At 39.1% G+C, this 17,916-nt stretch overlaps 1 protein-coding gene across 1 annotated transcript in view; it reads right to left on the bottom strand.

Annotated features, from left to right (window-relative positions):
- LOC115432219 (Down syndrome cell adhesion molecule-like protein 1 homolog) overlaps positions 1–17,916 on the bottom strand; it is an 85,495-nt gene continuing 67,579 nt past the window's right edge. The window contains 14 exon segments of the mRNA XM_030153096.1: positions 1–4,817; positions 5,113–5,421; positions 5,538–5,732; positions 6,722–6,874; positions 7,041–7,159; positions 7,297–7,327; positions 7,509–7,664; positions 7,784–7,942; positions 8,108–8,236; positions 8,540–8,728; positions 11,246–11,344; positions 11,531–11,694; positions 13,638–13,755; positions 15,062–15,215. Coding sequence (XP_030008956.1) covers positions 4,225–4,817; positions 5,113–5,421; positions 5,538–5,732; positions 6,722–6,874; positions 7,041–7,159; positions 7,297–7,327; positions 7,509–7,664; positions 7,784–7,942; positions 8,108–8,236; positions 8,540–8,728; positions 11,246–11,344; positions 11,531–11,694; positions 13,638–13,755; positions 15,062–15,215 — 2,568 coding nt within the window. The 3' untranslated portion in view covers positions 1–4,224.

The following is a 17,916-nucleotide window of genomic DNA, read 5'->3' as shown; positions in this document are numbered from 1 at the left end:
TCACAGTTCATAAAAAGATATCTTTATTGCACAAGGTGTTGAGTACTCTTTTTCTGTTTTTGTTTGTTTTCATAGAAAAGAAAATGTAGAGTTAAACACAAGCAATTGCAAATTTGAAGCAACATTTCCCCATAAAAGTTTAAGGAACAACCTCTGCATTTTTAAAATGTTTTAATTAATCCCCGTTTATATAGTTCAAATCACCATTTCCCTTTTACTTTAATAACCAGCAAAAATTTCAGAACATGCAATGCTGCTGTCCTCCTCCAAAAAAGTGGGATAATAAAAAAGCAAACTAAAAAAAAAGTAAGCAATCTGTGACAAAGTAACAAAAAAAATAAACAAAAAAAAAAAAAAAAGAAAAAATAGAATAAAAAATAAAACAAAACAGGAATAAAACGTAATTAACTGTCCTGTAAAAGAAGAGTTATTGTTAAGTATGCATGGTCCACTCTGACGACATGTTTCAACTGGTCGATAAATCAAGATAAAGCAGTGTCTGTATATTTCTATAGTTTTTCATTAAGTCCTCTTCTGGTTCATAACAATAACTTCAGTTCAAAGTTTACATTGTGCCCTGGTTTCTAGTGAAGATGTCGAAAATAGTACTCATTTTATACAAAACACTTTCCTATGTACACAAGTCTTCTATGGAGTAGAAATTATGTAGTAAATGTGGGCAAGGGGTAAAGTGGGGGGGGGGGGGGGGTCTGATTGGTTGAGCAGGTGTGGAAAAGGTTAGGGATGTAGCACATGTGATGTTGGCCTTACAGATACAGATTTTGTCAGTTTGAAGGAATGTCTTTGTGTTTTAAGAAAAAATCCACCTAAATCACCACTGTTCTGTAACTGCTGATATTTTAGTAAATCTTGCACTTTAATATGGGCAGAAATTCTGGCATCTTAAGATTTCACTTACCATCTATTTTTGTACATTTTAATATCGTACATTATTTAACAGTGACATAATCTGCTTTATTGTACAATTAGTAATGAGACTCACCAACATGTATCAACATTACAGCAGTACTGTAATCAGAACTGTGAGAGTAATGAGTCAAAATTAGTATTAAATAATGTACAGGCTAATTAATTTATGTCCCTGTGTATTTTAGACTGAAAAGTGCCAGTATCTTGACATTTGGATAAAGCATATTAAAACTGACTAAAATAAGCGTCATATTGATTAATAGTGAATGACTTGAGCAAAGGTAGTGTCAAACTAAATTTACATGTGAATAGAGATTAAAAAAAAAAAAAAAAAAAAAGGAAGTAAAAAAAAATATATATGTAAAAATGTCTTAGGGTGGAGTTTTTCATTAAAAACAGACATTTACTTTAAGCAAACTGACATGAAATCTGTGTTTCACAGTAAAAGCAACTTCACAAGAACAAGTGCTAGGGAAAGCTGATTGGGCAGGAGATTATTTCATCGCTCCATCCAATATCCATACAACTGGAGTTAGGAAGCCTCTGTTTTAGTTGCTAAAACAGACCTGCCCCATTCCCAACTTTGTGTTTTGTTTTTTTCTGAAAATAAGTATTTGCATAATTTGAAACATGAAAGGCATCGTAATCATAAAAAATGTAAAGCAAAAATTAATTTCTCCCTTCTTGTACTCTAATTCCTGTTTAATTAAAAATAAAAATGTAGCGTGAATGCAGTAATGGGCAGCTAAAGGTTTTACTATGTGGTATGTATTTTGACCTGCAGTCCCGGAGTCTGGGGAGGAGTTGCTATGACAGAGAAGTTTGTCTTCATTATCTATAGTCAGGTAATGGCATTGAGCTTGTGAACACACCTTTGGAAGGTACAATACAACATATTACAATAGGCTCACTTACTGTATAGGCTGTCCTTGTTTTATGTTTTCTTTTTCAACACCACACTTTCTGTACTGAGCCATAGACCACAGTTAACCAGCAACACAATCTCACACTATAATTTGACTTCACTGTGCTTGTCCGTTCAGCTGCTTCCTGCTGCACAGGCTCTGCAGCTGAAACATTTACAAAATCACAAGGAATCATTGTACCATTCCTCAAAACTCAGTTTCACCACTTCACTTTATTTCACACCATTTTCTTTCTCTACCGTCCATGGTTGTGTTACCCGTTTAAATCATGAGCTTCCCTCTTCTTTTTCATCCTTCCTTCCTTCTTGCAGTTTTTTTACTCTAAGCGATTGTCTTGTGATCTTTTATATATATTTTCAATTAGAACGGCTTTTATATTTCTCTGCTTTTTTCAATATTCATATATTTGCTATATATTTGAATAGAAATATATATGTACATACTTTTGAAAACAAACATATATCATATCTTTTTATTTTTTCTATTGCGAGAGCCCTGATGTTACGTTTTACCATTGCAAAACATTTGGAGCAACTCTATTTTTTGGAACGATCTTTGTTATGGGATTAAGCTTTGGGAGAAGAAATGGGGGGAAAAATAAATATAATGTTAACAGATACAGTACCATGCATAAAGCTTAAATCAATTTTGGTGAGGTGGGGGGACTGGAAAACACATATTTTAGCTTTGGGGACGAGTTCTTTCTGAAGAAAAAGGTTTCTCTCGCCTATGTAACCCCCTCCCTATTCCCTAAACAACTGCAATTTCTACACTTGACGTCTCCAAGTATCAAAGTCATTGTCTGTTCATAAATCACTTTATACAAATATGATTTCTTGTATACATCTCTATAAATTTACTGTATGTTTGCAACTTTTTATTGAGCATCAAATACTATTTCTGTCTGTCTGTGCATATTAGACCTAATCTCTCAGTCTGTTTTCTTTTTAACTAGCCAGTACGCTAGCTGTAGGTCACAGTGACACTGTATGGATATGATGGGTGGGTAATAGTAAAAGGTGGGGATGAATAGTAAAGGATAGTGGGTACAGGTAAAATGGTTTAAATGATGAATAATGGCAATGTGGCACCATGATGAAACATACAAGGGTCTCCTTGTTTATGTTCTGAGGGCGGGAAAGAGAGAAAAAGAAAGAAACCTCTTTCTTATCATGTGTATTTGCTCTCTTTTGAACCCACTTCCTTTTCAGTGTTTCTCATTTCCTGGTCAGCACTGTCAGTCACACTTAAAAAAAACAAAACAAAAAAAAATCGCTAGCATCATCATGGTCCCTGTATCCCCTTTCACAGGTACAAAATGAAGATTCAGGGGAGGGGAGGGAGTCAGTTTTGACACAGACGTCTGCCCAAGAGGTCAGCATACAGATTGATTTTAAAAAGGTCCACTGTTGGTGTGTGCCTGCCACATGTATACATATATATATTTACACATATACACCCACACGCACACACACGCAGGCTTGTGAAGGTTTCTGTTACTTGGATCCATTCTAACCTTTTCTTAGTGCACATGAGATTATATTTCCATCATCAGAAAATAAACAGAAAACTGATGAAAAAAGGTTTGGATTCATCTTTCACTTGATGATGCTTAACATTTTTTTTACTCCTCTGCTTTGAGTCTATTTATAAAAGCATCAATTAAGACCATTATACCATCATTCATTGCATGTATAAGAAAATTCCCCTCGTCTCAAAACTGATATTGAGACAGCAGTCCTTTCACTGCCTCTACTGTATGAATCCATGATTGAATAACCTCGAAGAGCCAGTGTAACACCAACGTTGGTGGTTAATGCATACAGTAAAAGCATCCTGCAATGGCACAATGCTGTGATATGAGCTCCTCTTCCATCAGAAACCAGAAAAGTAACTTATTTAAAAACCTAAAATCCTTAAACACATGTCAACTCAAACAACCTGGTTTATTCTACTACTGTCTTGATAGCAGAAAACAAGACAGTGCATGTGGAAAGCATTTTGTGCATAAGTACTGTGTCTTTACCAGAAGATGAAAAGATGAAGTAAATAGATAAATCATTTACGTTTTGGCAAGTGATTCCCAGGGTGGAGAAATAAGAGATAGAGAAAGACGACTTAGTAGAAAGCAATCAGGCAGAAAGAAAGGCAAACCCCTGTGCTGTGGAGACCCAATTCTGACCCCTTCTTACAGTAGTGTCGATGGGAACCCAACCAGCTCCCTACAGTCTGGCACAGCTCAGGCACGGACGGGTCAGCTGTGCATGTGTATGTTCCTCACCCCACTTTTCCATAGAGGCTCCAGGCAAGCGCTGGCTTGACCAGCAATCTATTAAGAGTTACAGTGACAGGCCGCAGTGATGCCAGGCTACACTAGTGTGTAGGACTTGGAGTAGGCCCCTGACGCTCCATCTCTCTGTTTCTGTAGTCTGCCTAAGCCCGAGGAGCTGCTCTCCAACAGAGAGTCTCTGGATCCTCCCATCTTGGAGGAGGATGAGGAAGCACCTCCAGGGGTCCCACCTGTGGCCCCTGCTGCACCACCTCCACCAGAGGATGATGATGCCCCCGCAGCAGCAGCGGTAGCAGCAGCGGCTGCTGCTGCACTCTGGGCCACTGAGGCAGAGGAACCAGGCATGGTGAGAGTCCTCTGGGGAAGTGTGGAGCTACTGGAGCTAGCAGATGCTCCTCCACTTCCACTACCTCCACCGCCACCTCCCGTTGCTCCTCCAGAGGAAACCCCAGAGGACGAGAGGTTGGACAGACCAGAGTGGCCCATGGTTAGAGCCTGCTGCTTTGTAGAGTCCATTGTCACATGACGGCCCTGGGTGTGGTATGCCCTCTGGGCCAGGCCACGGATTGAGGCTTCACGTGGTGGAACCACTGGACATGGGTCATGATGCTCTGACTGCTTTCTGAAGAAGGGATCTGACTTCATGTACAGGGGTAGGTTGCAGTAGTCACCTGGAGGGAAGGAAATGTGTTATATTAATGTCAAAAGTAACTTGTCATAGTCATAATATTTTGTCACACATGACTTGTTTTAACCACCTCTGGAAACAATTCAGAGACCAAATGCCCAGACTTAAACCTTTCTGAAAACTTCAGTGAGGTTATCATTTTACTCAAACACATAAGTATGAATGATGAAACCAATGGTCTATTAATTTATTTTTCCAGAGCTGTATAAAACATCTTTTAAAGTTCATGCCAAATGACAAATAAAGTCAACAAGTCTTGTTTGTTAGCTGCTACTCACTCTTGGCACGGTGTGGAATGGGCACGGCTACATTCTTGCCACGATCGTAGTCTTGGGGTTTTGGGGGCGAGGCAGTGAAACGGCAAATACCAGGCTCTGACGGTGTACTCATGGACGTCATGCTATCTGCATTGTCATTGGTACCTGTGGTCATCTGGTCAGATGAGCTGTCAGAGATGAAGCATTCTGTAATCTCAAATTTGGCATGCTGCAGGTGTTCCTCCAGCTTGGCATGCTCATACGCTCTTGCCAACTCTTCGTAGGTGGAGGAGGCGCTTTCAGTTGACACCATGCTGTTGCGACCTTTATCTATTGAAGAGAAGAGAAAGAAAAAATGCTTAGTACATTTCTCCTGCTGAACAAAAATACCCTTATTTATATGTCCATGTTAATGGCTGTAAGTGTCATTTCACATGTGTGCCAACCTGTGTCCTGCGAGAGGCTGGCACTGTAGCTGTCACTCTCTGTGACAGTGATGCCATGCTGTGAGCCAACTGTGCGCCAGTCTGAGGTGAGAGTGCGGGCTGGCGTTGATGCCTGGCACTTGGTCAGAGTCCATTGACTGGAGTAACGATTCCTAATGCTGTGAGCTGACTTAACACTCTTTCTTGACACTGGGTCTGGTGGTAAATTGATAAAGAAATAGCTATGATGTGCACATTATGTACATGAACAAACATTTCAGAAAAAACAGGATCCCTTTCACACAATGATCCAGTGAATCTCAACAGATTACACAAAAGGCTTAGTGTCATTGAAACAAGTTCTACATCCACAAAAGAACTGTGCAGCTATTAAGCTCCTAAAACCAGTGCAAACAAGATAGAAAAAACAATCATTCACAAAGGAAACACAAAGGGTGAAATTCACCACAAACTGTGCTACCAAGAAAACAGAATCATGGGGCACCTGTTTCATTTGCATGGAAGTAAATTAGGGATTATTGATACATTTGGTCTACAATCGGCCCCTTTCTACGAAAATAAGCTTTGTTGCAGAACCATTTCATTCACAAAAGGCCAGCACAAACTGTCTCATGCAGTTAGATTGATACAGTTAACATCGGCAGGCAGCTGGTGTCAAGTACACAAACACCATCCTCTTCTTCTCTATAATTTTCACGTTTATGAGGCTTGGATGATATTGACTTAATGTTACGTGATATTGAGAGCAAACGTATCAAAATACATGAAAGTTGGCATGAAATTGTGTGTGTGCATCTCTGCTAACTGAAGTCATTTAATGTTTTTTTTATTTAGTTAGTTTTATTTAGTTATTTAGTTTATTTAGTTTTTATTATGGATTCATTTGTGTACTGGGAAAATGGAAAAACCCAGAAACAGTGATTTGCACTGTTATGTTAGCACAAAATCTTTTGTGGACTGGGATTTTGAACAGTGAGGACTGACAGAAGAAATGCAGCACACTTTGCAGCACAGTTCAAGGCAGCAATTCATTCTTTGACCCATGACAATTTAATACACTTATTTAAAACAATCCTTTTGCTGTTAACAACTCTGCTTTAGGAGTGGATGAAAATACTCAACTAATCAAGTCAGATGATCAAATATTTTATTTGTACAATAGACAATGAACAGAGTTCACTTACTAGTTCCTGGTCTGATGTCTGACATGTCAATCAAGGGACCAGTATTCTGGATTAGTGCAGGATGATGCACAGACACACCTGTGCAGAAACTCTGAGGGTTTCCAGTCTGGTTGAACTCTGTATCTGTCACTGGGATAGTGGCTTTGTCCTCACCTATCGCAGATAGAATGTACATTTAATAAAAGCAGAAACTGCAAGTCAAAAAATTGAGGAGTTTAAGCCTAATGTTTTAAAACTCTTGTGAATAAACATGGATCACATGGACACAAACACAGTAACTCTCTCTGTCTCTCTCTCTCTGTCTCTCTCTTCCTCTCACCGATTTGCTTGATGCCTTCTTTGTCCTCGATCAGCAGCTGCACCCTGGGGATGTCAATGTGTAATCGTGGGCCCTGAGGAGGTCCCTTCACTGGGGTGTCAAAGCTGCGGTTGTTTTTACTACTCCAGGGAAATTAGATGCACACACAGATAGACATTCATGGTGTTGAGAAAATGCTAAACGTAGGTTTGTAGAATAAATTTTAAGTTCAACTGATATTATTTTGTGAAATGGAAATAATAATAAAAAGACTCACCTGATCAGCATCTCTGCCAGACTTTTGGCATCTACAAAACAACAAAATTATATATATATTTTTTTACAGAAAATATATATTGATACACTGCCTATTTGTAGACTTAATTTAAGAATTTCTCTGAAATGTATTTCTGACTGCTTTGACCAACAGCTTTGATTGATTTCTATATTCAATGCTTCTACTTCAGTGCTTCTGACTTCTTTTCTTACCTCGTAGTCTCTTTAGCCTCTTCTCTTTGCGTTTCTTTCGAATAATGAAGAGGAGTGCAACACCCAGAGTGACCAGGATCACTGGACAGCCAATAGAAAACAGCTTTTTGACATCATCATTTTTTTCCAGGGGAGACTTGATTGGTGGGATTGTACCTGTACAAAAGAGAAGATCAGAATGCACCTTAATCATTTGGAAATTACCATTTGAGTGTCACTGTTGAACTTTCCTTTAAACACAGTAAATAGAATTTCTAACAAAGAGAGTCACTCACTTCCATCATAATCCAGAGTTGCAAACTGTGAGCTCTGATTGCCACAGCCAGCGCTGTTACATGCTTTCATCTTCAGTTCGTACCAGGTGGCCTCACGCAACTCTGCCAGGAACACATCTGTAGTGGCATTGGTTCGCACACTCTGCCACGTCCATGTACCTGCAAGAGATAATAATGCTGGGTCTAGTTTGTTTATTACTTTCCATCAAAGCAGCCGCACTTCTGAGAACAACATCCAGAATTTTCCTGTCTCATATTCTTATTTAACATATGTTTTTCTTATTCCATTCTCTTCTAAGACCAAGTCAAAACTGAAAAATTCACCTTTTGGCCGAAATTCTAATGTGACGGCACTGATTGGACAGCCCCCGCTGGCCCAACCCTGGAGGTTAAGGCGGGCATGACTTGAGTTAATGTGGGTGAAAACAGGCTGATCTTTGTTGAACTGAGGTTCTGTAAAGGAAGATATGTCATCATGTGAAAAATATAATGTATTCTGACTTTTTAATGGAACATAAGCAGCCATTCCGTCTAATACAACACAGTGCACAGTATTGCAATAAGACATGGGGCTGTTAAGATGATTCATAATGATATTAAATATGTTAAAAACTTCTTCATTACACTTAATAAAAAAATGCACAGATATATCTGTTACGTTGTTGCTACTCATCTTTTCTCTCCGGTTACTGACGTTACAGAGATATAGACTTAAAAAATATAGCTTTTTTCTCTCTGCCCTAATTGGAGTGTTACCTCTCCCATGGGTCTTTGCCTCGATGATCTCACTGATGCGTCCTGCTCCCACACTGTTTTTTGCTGCCAGCTTGACTTTATACCAGGTACCACAGCGCAAGTTGTCTAGTTTAAAAGAGCGTTCTGTAGAACTGATGAACACATCTTTCCATTCCTCTGTGTTATCTACGGAGTACTGCAACACAAATCCTGCAAACGCAAAGAGGACACAGGAAATTAAATATGTATTCTGTTATTTTACCAAAGTATTCTGACTCTTTTACTCCATTAAAATCACTATCATTATTCTTTCACTATCACTTGTCAGTACCTCTGTTGTCCAGAAGATGGCAGTACTATACTGTGCTTCTCTTGCCTATCTAGGCCCCAATTAGAGGATGGTCTAGCTGCACTCAGTCTACGCCACCATTAGTTACCTACAAACCCCAAGACTGGGATGGTGCTGACTGAGCATCTATGCAAATGAGGTTTTGCAATATGGTGACTGTATCAGCTGCCTTGGAGAGCCAACTCCCTCCTGTTCTCAGACATTTTCCATTTAATCCTTTGTCTCTGTCTGTCAGTCCTTTTGCCTGTCTGTCTGTAAGTAATGATTTATATATTAATTTCCCTCTCTTGTTTGTACCATTTCCTTTTTCCCTCTCTCTAACAGATGGTGTGATAAAGTCCAAAACATTAGACGGGTTAACATACAGATCCTGCAGTGTTTGTTTATATGGTACATTCACCCTCTGTCTATGACAGAAAACAGATGACAAAACCTAGGAAAGAAGAGTACAGAACAGCCAATAACAAAACACATCAGAACATATTAGAAAAGTACATTACCAGCTTATAAAGTATTTTATTTTTCACTTTACACACACTACAAAGCCAGCCACAAAAACTAGCTGATTATTTATTTATTTATTTTAAAATAAGGCAATGTGTTTTATTTGAAAAAGAAATAGGCTGCAGATGCCACTGCAGTACTAATGCAAAATAGATGCTTGATGGGAAAGCAGTGCCTACTGCTGACACTGTACAGATGGCTTCACAGACAAGCCGGTGCTCTGGTATACATAAAGTACAAGATACACAGATAGGCTTCATGGAACTGACACACTGGATGATGCATCCAAACACTGAGTAGTAGCCCTTCAGTAAAAGCTGCTTACCATGGCACATACCCAAAACACAACTCAAACTAGATGTGACAGTATATTAACCTCATAAATTATGACAAAAAAATATTTTTACAGTAACTCGGTTTAATTAGGAAAGCTGTATATTTTGTAAATATTATGGTTTACACGTAATTTATTCTCTTCCAATTGTCTCACATGAATAGTTTGATCCAATTATTTCTATCCAGGATCTCATTCTTTAACCCATTTTGACAAACCAAACAACTAGAGATGAATATGTCTTACAAGTATTACAAACTATAATTGACACAGATATGAGAAATGCAAAAATATTTCAAAGGCTAAAAGTAACCCAATCCAGATAAAAAAATCTAACAATAAATTATCAATGTCAGATTGCCAAGACATATAGTTACAACTGTGCATTCTGTTAAACAATGTGTTTTTATATGGTGTCACAGGCTGTAAAACCATTATTTACTTTTTCTTTCTGCTCAACCTAGTGCTTGGGAGCAAGTACAAAATCAGAACTCAAAACAGTAAATAGGTTTACTGTCAAATCTTATGTAGTCCAAGGCTTTGGTAATTTAATCAGTCTTTGTTATGAGATTATAGATTGCTACACAAAGAGTCTGTGACTGTTCCACTTTTCTTCTTCAAAGACTCATCAGGTTTTCATCCCTTTTTCCTTTATCCTCTCAGAGAATTGAATGGTCAGTAGTGGTCAGGAGGCAGTTTAACTCTTAATCTGCTCTCTCAAACATAACATATTCTTAAACAGGCTAAGTTTGCAGGTTATATTTAAGGTTTACCCCAGAAAAAAGTGAACCGCCTTTGTGATACTGAGAATCCAGGGGTTAAACTAGATCTTGAAACAGACGGTCCTCAATAAAGTTTATTTACTAACTTTTAAGTAGTGAATTTCTCTTCACAGTGTTGACATTTTTCTTCATACTCCAAATTATAGCTGACTTCATAAGGGCCAGAAATGTAGATTTTTTTGTGTGTGCTTAGTATGAACAAACTATTGACCCAAATTCTCAATAAAAAACTATTATGACTCAAAATCATGATCTGACATGAGCCATGGATTTGGAGATTCCAAATGTATAAGATGTCCACAATATTGTCTCAACCACAATGGAGCACACACTTTCTCTCTTACAGGTACAATAAAAAAAAAAAAAAAAAGGATCAATTTTACGTGCAAGTCCATTAAGGTATGAACATCACGCCTATCTACACAAAGACATCACCGTCAATCAGATAATCAAACAGACACCTCATTAATGGGGAACACAAAACCAGGAGGCCTATTGATAAACCTGAGATCAGTGTGCACAGTAACAGTGAAAGAAGAGACGGACAGGGAGTAAACTGAGATCAGAGGTCGAAAGGAAAACAGAATAGAGAGCAGTGAGATGTTGACATCTGCAAAGACGATACATCATCAGGGGAGACATCACATTGTGTAACCTTTAAACCTTCAAGTAAGCAGACACATATTGCAGATTAAGAAGGCATGATTTGGACAAAGAGGCAGACAGAAGGACAGCTGGGGGGGTGCAGGGATACATACCTCTGATAGAGCTCCCTCCGTTGTCTCCTGGTATCCAGGTCAGTGTGATAGAGGAGGTGGAAGTGGTGGACACAGTCAGTCGGGGCTGGTCTGGAGGGACTAAAGGGAAGACATGAGATGAAAACTCAGTGTTGCGTTTATGTCAGAAAGATTTGCAGAATAATTCTGCAAGTCTAGATAACATCCATTGTACCAAATTTTCAGTAAAAGCTGTAAAAGTTCAATAAGAAGCAGTTGCAGAGTAGGTTAAATGACACAGGCTGAACTTTATTAGTGTCCTCCTACCTTGTACCATGAGGTTGACTATGATTGTGTCAAAGCCGAGCGTATTAGTGGCTGTGCAGGTGTAGTAACCAGAATCTTCGGCTTTGACCGAGCGGAGAACCAGAGTTCCATTAGCTAGAATGAGACGCTGTCCATCTAGAGATACGGGGATGGCTGTGTCCTCACTGGAGAGACAGAATCATGGAAACACTTTATTTAGTTGAAACAGCACTAATATTGAACCAGTGTTACTTGATAGGAGACTGGTGAATTTTACAATAAGTTAAAGCTAATATTCTGGAATATATTTGTGTTCTTTCCTTACATGACATTAAATCTTCAGTAGGAAGTATTTTTTGCATCATTTGGCAAAAGTTCAGTGTATTGTTATCAGGTGTTGATGTAACGACCAATCATTATCAATACTTTCTCAGACATGCCTCTACAACAAAGATTCAGTGGCGCACCCCAACAAAGCAACACAACAGGTTCCCTAGTAGTGATATTGTGACATGTTCGTATTTTTATTTAATCAATACTTAGGACATAAAGGAGAGAGCATCAAAAGGAGAGTTGATGCTTTCAGTCGAAGATTTTTTTTATTCTGGTTTCTGCTGGTTCCAGCTTCATTAAATCCAACATCTAACTCTGTAAATTAAAACCAATAACATTTTTAACTCTAGAACTGTAACCCATGAAAACCCAAACAGTCACCAGTGACACCAACCATCCACAGGTCCAAACTGTTTAATACCTGTCGATCCACTAATCCTATCAATCCATGTAATTAATTGGTGTAAAATACAGTTATTCATCTTTTCATGGTCATCAGATGTGACATATGTGGAAGTTCAGAGTCTCTGTAGTTATCATGGAAACAACCGTCATCTTCTACAACATTGATTCACCAGTAAAACCCATGGAGTTGGATCAATGACAGTGGATGGACACACTGGGTTGATGTTCAGTTTATGAGAGATTGTGGTGAAAAAGACACTTTTTGCTCATTCTTCTCTGTTTTCATAGAATTAACATTGAATTTACTCTGAGTTTTTATGAACATCTACACGACCTGTGAATTAAATATAGGAATATACATGATTTTACACCAAAAAAATGCAAAATGCAGAGGATAATATTATTTTAAAAAAATTGGTGATAAATCAGTTAAGAAAGGTAGAAATAGAGAAACATGAATTTGGGAACTGCCACAAATTCAATGACAGACAAAACAGCAAGAAGACTCACAAAAAAATCAATAGTCAACATTCAGAGAGTAAGTAGTGCAAAAATACAACAGCCAGAAACTAGTCCACGGTACTCTGATAAAAGTCCTTTATTGCCTATAGGGACACCATTACTAAAGTGTTATGACTATATAGAGTTTTTGTCAGTGCGTGATACAAACGACATGTGCTCAAATTTAAATGTTATTGCTAATCACACGATATGGTCAGATAACTGAAAAAAAAAACACCTTAAAGGGGTCATATTTTGCAAAATCCACTTTTATTAGTCTTTGGTACATTTATTTGTGTATTTGGACCCTAATAGTTCAAAAAGTTTGAATTTGAACCCTCCAGGTGCCTCCAAGCTATCTTTATATTCATTACGGCAAAAATTGAGTGGATTTCTACAACCTGTTTCAATTCCTTCTTAATTTGTTACGTTTTACAACTAGTTACATCATGACTTTTGCACTTATAAGGTCAAGACTTCCAACAAACATTTCTCAGAGTACGCCATAATTGTTTGTCAGCAGCAGCGGTTGTAGTAAAAACTGAAAATATGTCCAACTTCAAGCCTATTACCTAAAACGTTCAGTTGTCGGTTGTATTAACGAACACAAGTGGTTGAACGGGACAGAAAGCGCAGTCAACAACCTGGAGGGGGTGGGGCATGAAGTGGCTCATTTGCATTTAAAGGGCCAGCGCTCAAAACGACCTTTCTGGTGTCATTACTCAGAAATAGGGTTGAAGATGGACCTGGGGAGTTGAATTAATGAAGAATTCAGACCAAAGCAGAGCATTTACAGTTTATGTAGACCACAGGGAAATGTTTTAAAATGCATTATTCCATTTAAAAAAAGTAAAATATCACTCCTTTAAATTCTCCTTAAAGTTCTCACCTGTCTTTGGTCCATTTTATGGTAGGTGTAGGTTCTCCTACTGAGCTACAGGGCAGTCGCACCTCTTTCATCCAAGGAGTGGTCACTGTACCTCCAAATGAAAGGATCTTAGCTGGAGCTGATGGAAAAAGCAAAGAAGAATGTAAGAAAGACACTATAAGGAAGAGGGAAAAATGATTAAACTATGGTCATTAATACAAAAAGGACGAGGGTTCATTAAAGACTGCCAATCATTTAATCTTGCCATTGTCAAATAAACAGTTTTCAAATCCAATAAGCTGCCGAGGTTTCACTGGGTTTTGAATCAATACAGCAATGTGATGGTTGATTTGCAATGCATACACTGATTTATTTTCCATTTGGAATTCTGTTGGTAAATAGGATTTAGTTGATTGAGAAAAGTGCAATTTATTTCCTGTGATTCATAGTTAGTGGAACAGAAATGTGTGTGAAATGTGACAATGTCCAGCAAAGATTAGAATAAGGAGACAGTACAAAGAATGAGCAGAGAGGATATAAAAAATATCCATCCATTCAGGCACATAACCCTCTTATTCTCACTCTATCCCCCACCCACTTTCTCTGACTCTTTTTTTCTAAAGCTTGGCATCTTAATGCTAGTGCTCTAGTGCACTTATGTTAAGGTTGAATGAAGTATTGAGTGGGCAAGCCTTGAGGACACTGCCTTTTACAGCTGTTGATCAGCTGATGCACCCACCCTTATGAACACACACATACACACACCCAGCAGTCAAAGAAACGAACAGACAAAGAAAAGGATAACATAGTAGAAAGTGCACTCTATTCAACTCCCTTATTCCTCCTGTCCTTTAATCCAACAGCTATTGATTTAACTGCCCTCTTCATTTTCTTAAACGCTCTGCCTCTCTATTGTCTTGTGTATTAGTCAGGTCTGCTCCTGTGAAGTCATTTTTTCCTCTCCTCTTCTCTCCTTCCACCTGCTGTCCTCCCTTATGTTTGCCCTCCTATCATTTCACTGGTTCAGGGCAGTTTATCTGGTACCCTCTGAACTCCAAAATCAATACAACATTTTGCTTTGTTGCTTGAAGTCAAAACAGGCAGCCAACACAGAAACAGAAGAACAAGTTAAAGTGGAAAAGTACCGAAATACAGGGCAAGCGATGGAGTACGAAAGCAGAATGATAACACAGTTGAGAAACATGTACTTTTGAAATTTTTATTTTGGCATTGGTTTTAAGAACCTTGAAGATCTGGAAGTGTGTTTTGATAAGAAAAATAACGGAACCACAAGGATCAGGAAGAAAAGAAGGAAGTTTTAAGAAAAAGCAAATTCATTCAAGTTTTCTTTTCAGTTTTTAGCTGCACATAACTAAATACGTTTTAAACATCTACCCTTCCTGCATCTCTCAAAACAAAACCTTAATTCCTGTTCATGTACTCACCTTTAGCAGCTGGCTCCACTGTGACCTTCTCACTGAAGTTACCCCGACCTGCAGTCGTGACGGCTGCAGCCCAGATTAAATACTGCTGCCGGTGGTTAAGGTGGGTGATGCGGTAGAACAGCAGCTCGGGATTGGCTTCATACTCACTGGGCAGCTGCAGGAAGGCAAAAAGAATGAGGATGGCTGTTACTTTGTACTTTTTACTAACCTATGTCTGTCTGACAGTTTTGGTTACTTTTCTGATGACGGCTTTTCATAGCCTTCATGTCCAGTGAAAACCACATACAACGGTGGAAAAAATTATTAGACCATCAAAAGTCATCAAAAACAATGGTTATGCAATCAAGTACTAACTCCTGTGCATATCATGTGACCAAAACGGACAGAAAAGAAAACATAGAATGCCTAAAAGCACTGTTCTTGTCAGTACAATGCCGTAGCTATTGAAACCCTTATGAGCTATTTTTGTTCTTATCATTATTTTTGTCCAAACAAATGTACCTGTGGTTGTACCAGGCATTAAAATGAACAAGAAATTGAAGAAAACAAGGGTGGTCTAATAATTTTTTTCTGTGACTGTATCTTCAAATATGTTGATTTTGGATGTGATACTAAGGGATCAAGCCACTCCTGATAAAGCTAAATAAAATACACAATGCTTCTCAGAACACATAAGGTCAAGTTTTCAGGATCGTGACACCATAAACATAATGATCTTGGTCTGAATGAGCTCAATCGTCAACATCTCCAGCAATAAAAGACAACATACTTATGGGTACAGCTGTAAAATGGTGTGTACTGTAGAATACCAGAACACTGACAAAAGTAATGTTTACTGTTCATACTTTTAGTACATTTTACTGAGAATACACACTAGATTTTGAATGCGGAACTATTACTTGTGGTAGAATATTGTGACAGTGTGAACTTCATCCTTTACCCACGACTTCCTCCACCACAGGAGCACACTCACTCATTTTGCAATCATCCATTTTAAGTCTTAAATGTTATTTAAGTTTTATCCTGGCAACAGTGTATATTCAGAGAACCATATTTTTAACATCTCTGGTCAATTTGCTGAGGCAGACATAATGTGAATGACTGAGTGAACATCCTCCTAATATGAACCAAGTCCCCTTGAATCAGTGTAAAAAAAAAGCTGAGGGCTGGGTGAAGGTACCGCAGCTCTGAAGCATTCCACGATAAAGCAAAGCTGTGTGGAAGGAAGTAACTGTATTGGGGGGGGCGGTCAAGAGGGTTGTACTGAGGGGAATAAAGCCTTCTCCCTCTCCTCCTCTGTTTTCCTCTGGGAGGGCGAACAGAGATATGAGACAGAGGAAGACAATGGGTGAGAGACAAATGAGTCAGTCAGAGATATCATGAACAGTCATGCACTAATGAGGCCTTATCTACTGCAGGCATCAGCATGACAGAGAAGAGGAGAGGAGAAGCACATAAGCAAATAGAAATGCATGCAAATACCCACATGCACATGTATACCAACTGAAAACAAACAATACACACACTCTCATTTGTGCAGACACACATGCAGTGTCATACAGTGCATGACCTGGAGGTGGATGTGTAATTGCAGTGTGTTTAACCCAACCATGTGTCTGCTGTCTAGACATATAAGCATCACTGTCCCTTGAACAATACACACACTCAGACACAGAACCTCTCTTTTTTTTTTTTTTTTTTTTTTTTTTTTACTGCCTGCCAGTCACTATTCACCTACCCAACAATTATACCTATTCCTTCAACTCCTACTCTATTCTATTCTACTCCTCAGGTATCCCAATACACACATTCCCTCTTCAGCAGCTCTCGGTGATACTTTGCTGCTGGACTGAACTAAGAATAGAAATATGAGGGAAAAGGGGAAGAAATCACAGCTATAACACACACAAAATAAGGTGGCACCTAACATTCTCTGTTGCCCTTTAAATCACATCTTTCACTACGCCTACTGGTTTGACTGACAGACACTCATGCACACATGAAATGAAGACTGCAATACAAGTGTCAAATGGTTGAAGAGTGAGTAAATGTGACAGACCAGTAAAACCTGCGAAGACACCGTAATGTTACTGAGCTCTGTCCTCCTGCTGGGCTGGTGTGTGCAGAAGAGTTCATTCTGGGCAAATAGATTCCAGTATTCATGTTGTTTTTCACATTTATGAGCAGGCCGTCATAGAGGAATCCACCGGGCTTTTTATTACTTCCCTGTGTTCCCTGTTTATCATCCATTCCTCATGTCTCCATCCTCTCTCTATTTTCCTCTTCAGTCTCTACTGCACCATCCTTCCCTTCTCCTCCTGCCATCACTCTTCATCCCTCTCTTCATTTTCCTCTCTCTCTCCCCACATTCCCCTGTCATCTGTGGGCCCACTCCTTTCTTCGCTTCCATCTATACACCAGTACCCCCCTCTGTTTGGCATCCACTGTCTGCACTTCTCTCCCCGATTCTCACGTATGTTAATGTCTTCTTCTTTTTTCTGTTTTCTGTCCGTACATTTGTCTCTACACTCTCCACTGCAGGCAGAGGTATGGACTGAGAGATGGATGGATGAATGGGTGGGTGGGTGGGTGAGTAGATGTTGGGAGGGGAGGGAGGAGTGACAGAGTGTGTGTTGCTGTAACGGATATTAAAATATTCCTCCTGCGTGGAGATAGCGGTGATCCGGGGAACGATAGAGCGAGATAATGAAAAGAGGAACAAAAGTACTCCCCGCGCGGTGTGTGTGACCCCCCCCCATCCCTCCTTCCTTCTCTCCAGTCACACTCATTTACATAGTAATCATCCCGAACTCTGCATGGGGGCTTCAGAGAGAGAGAAAGACAGGCTGAAAAAG

The sequence above is a fragment of the Sphaeramia orbicularis genome, chromosome 13 (assembly GCF_902148855.1).
Source record: "Sphaeramia orbicularis chromosome 13, fSphaOr1.1, whole genome shotgun sequence".
Lineage (NCBI taxonomy): Eukaryota > Metazoa > Chordata > Actinopteri > Kurtiformes > Apogonidae > Sphaeramia > Sphaeramia orbicularis.
The sequence above is the reverse complement of the archived record's forward strand: the minus strand, read 5'-3'. Positions and strand labels throughout refer to the sequence as shown.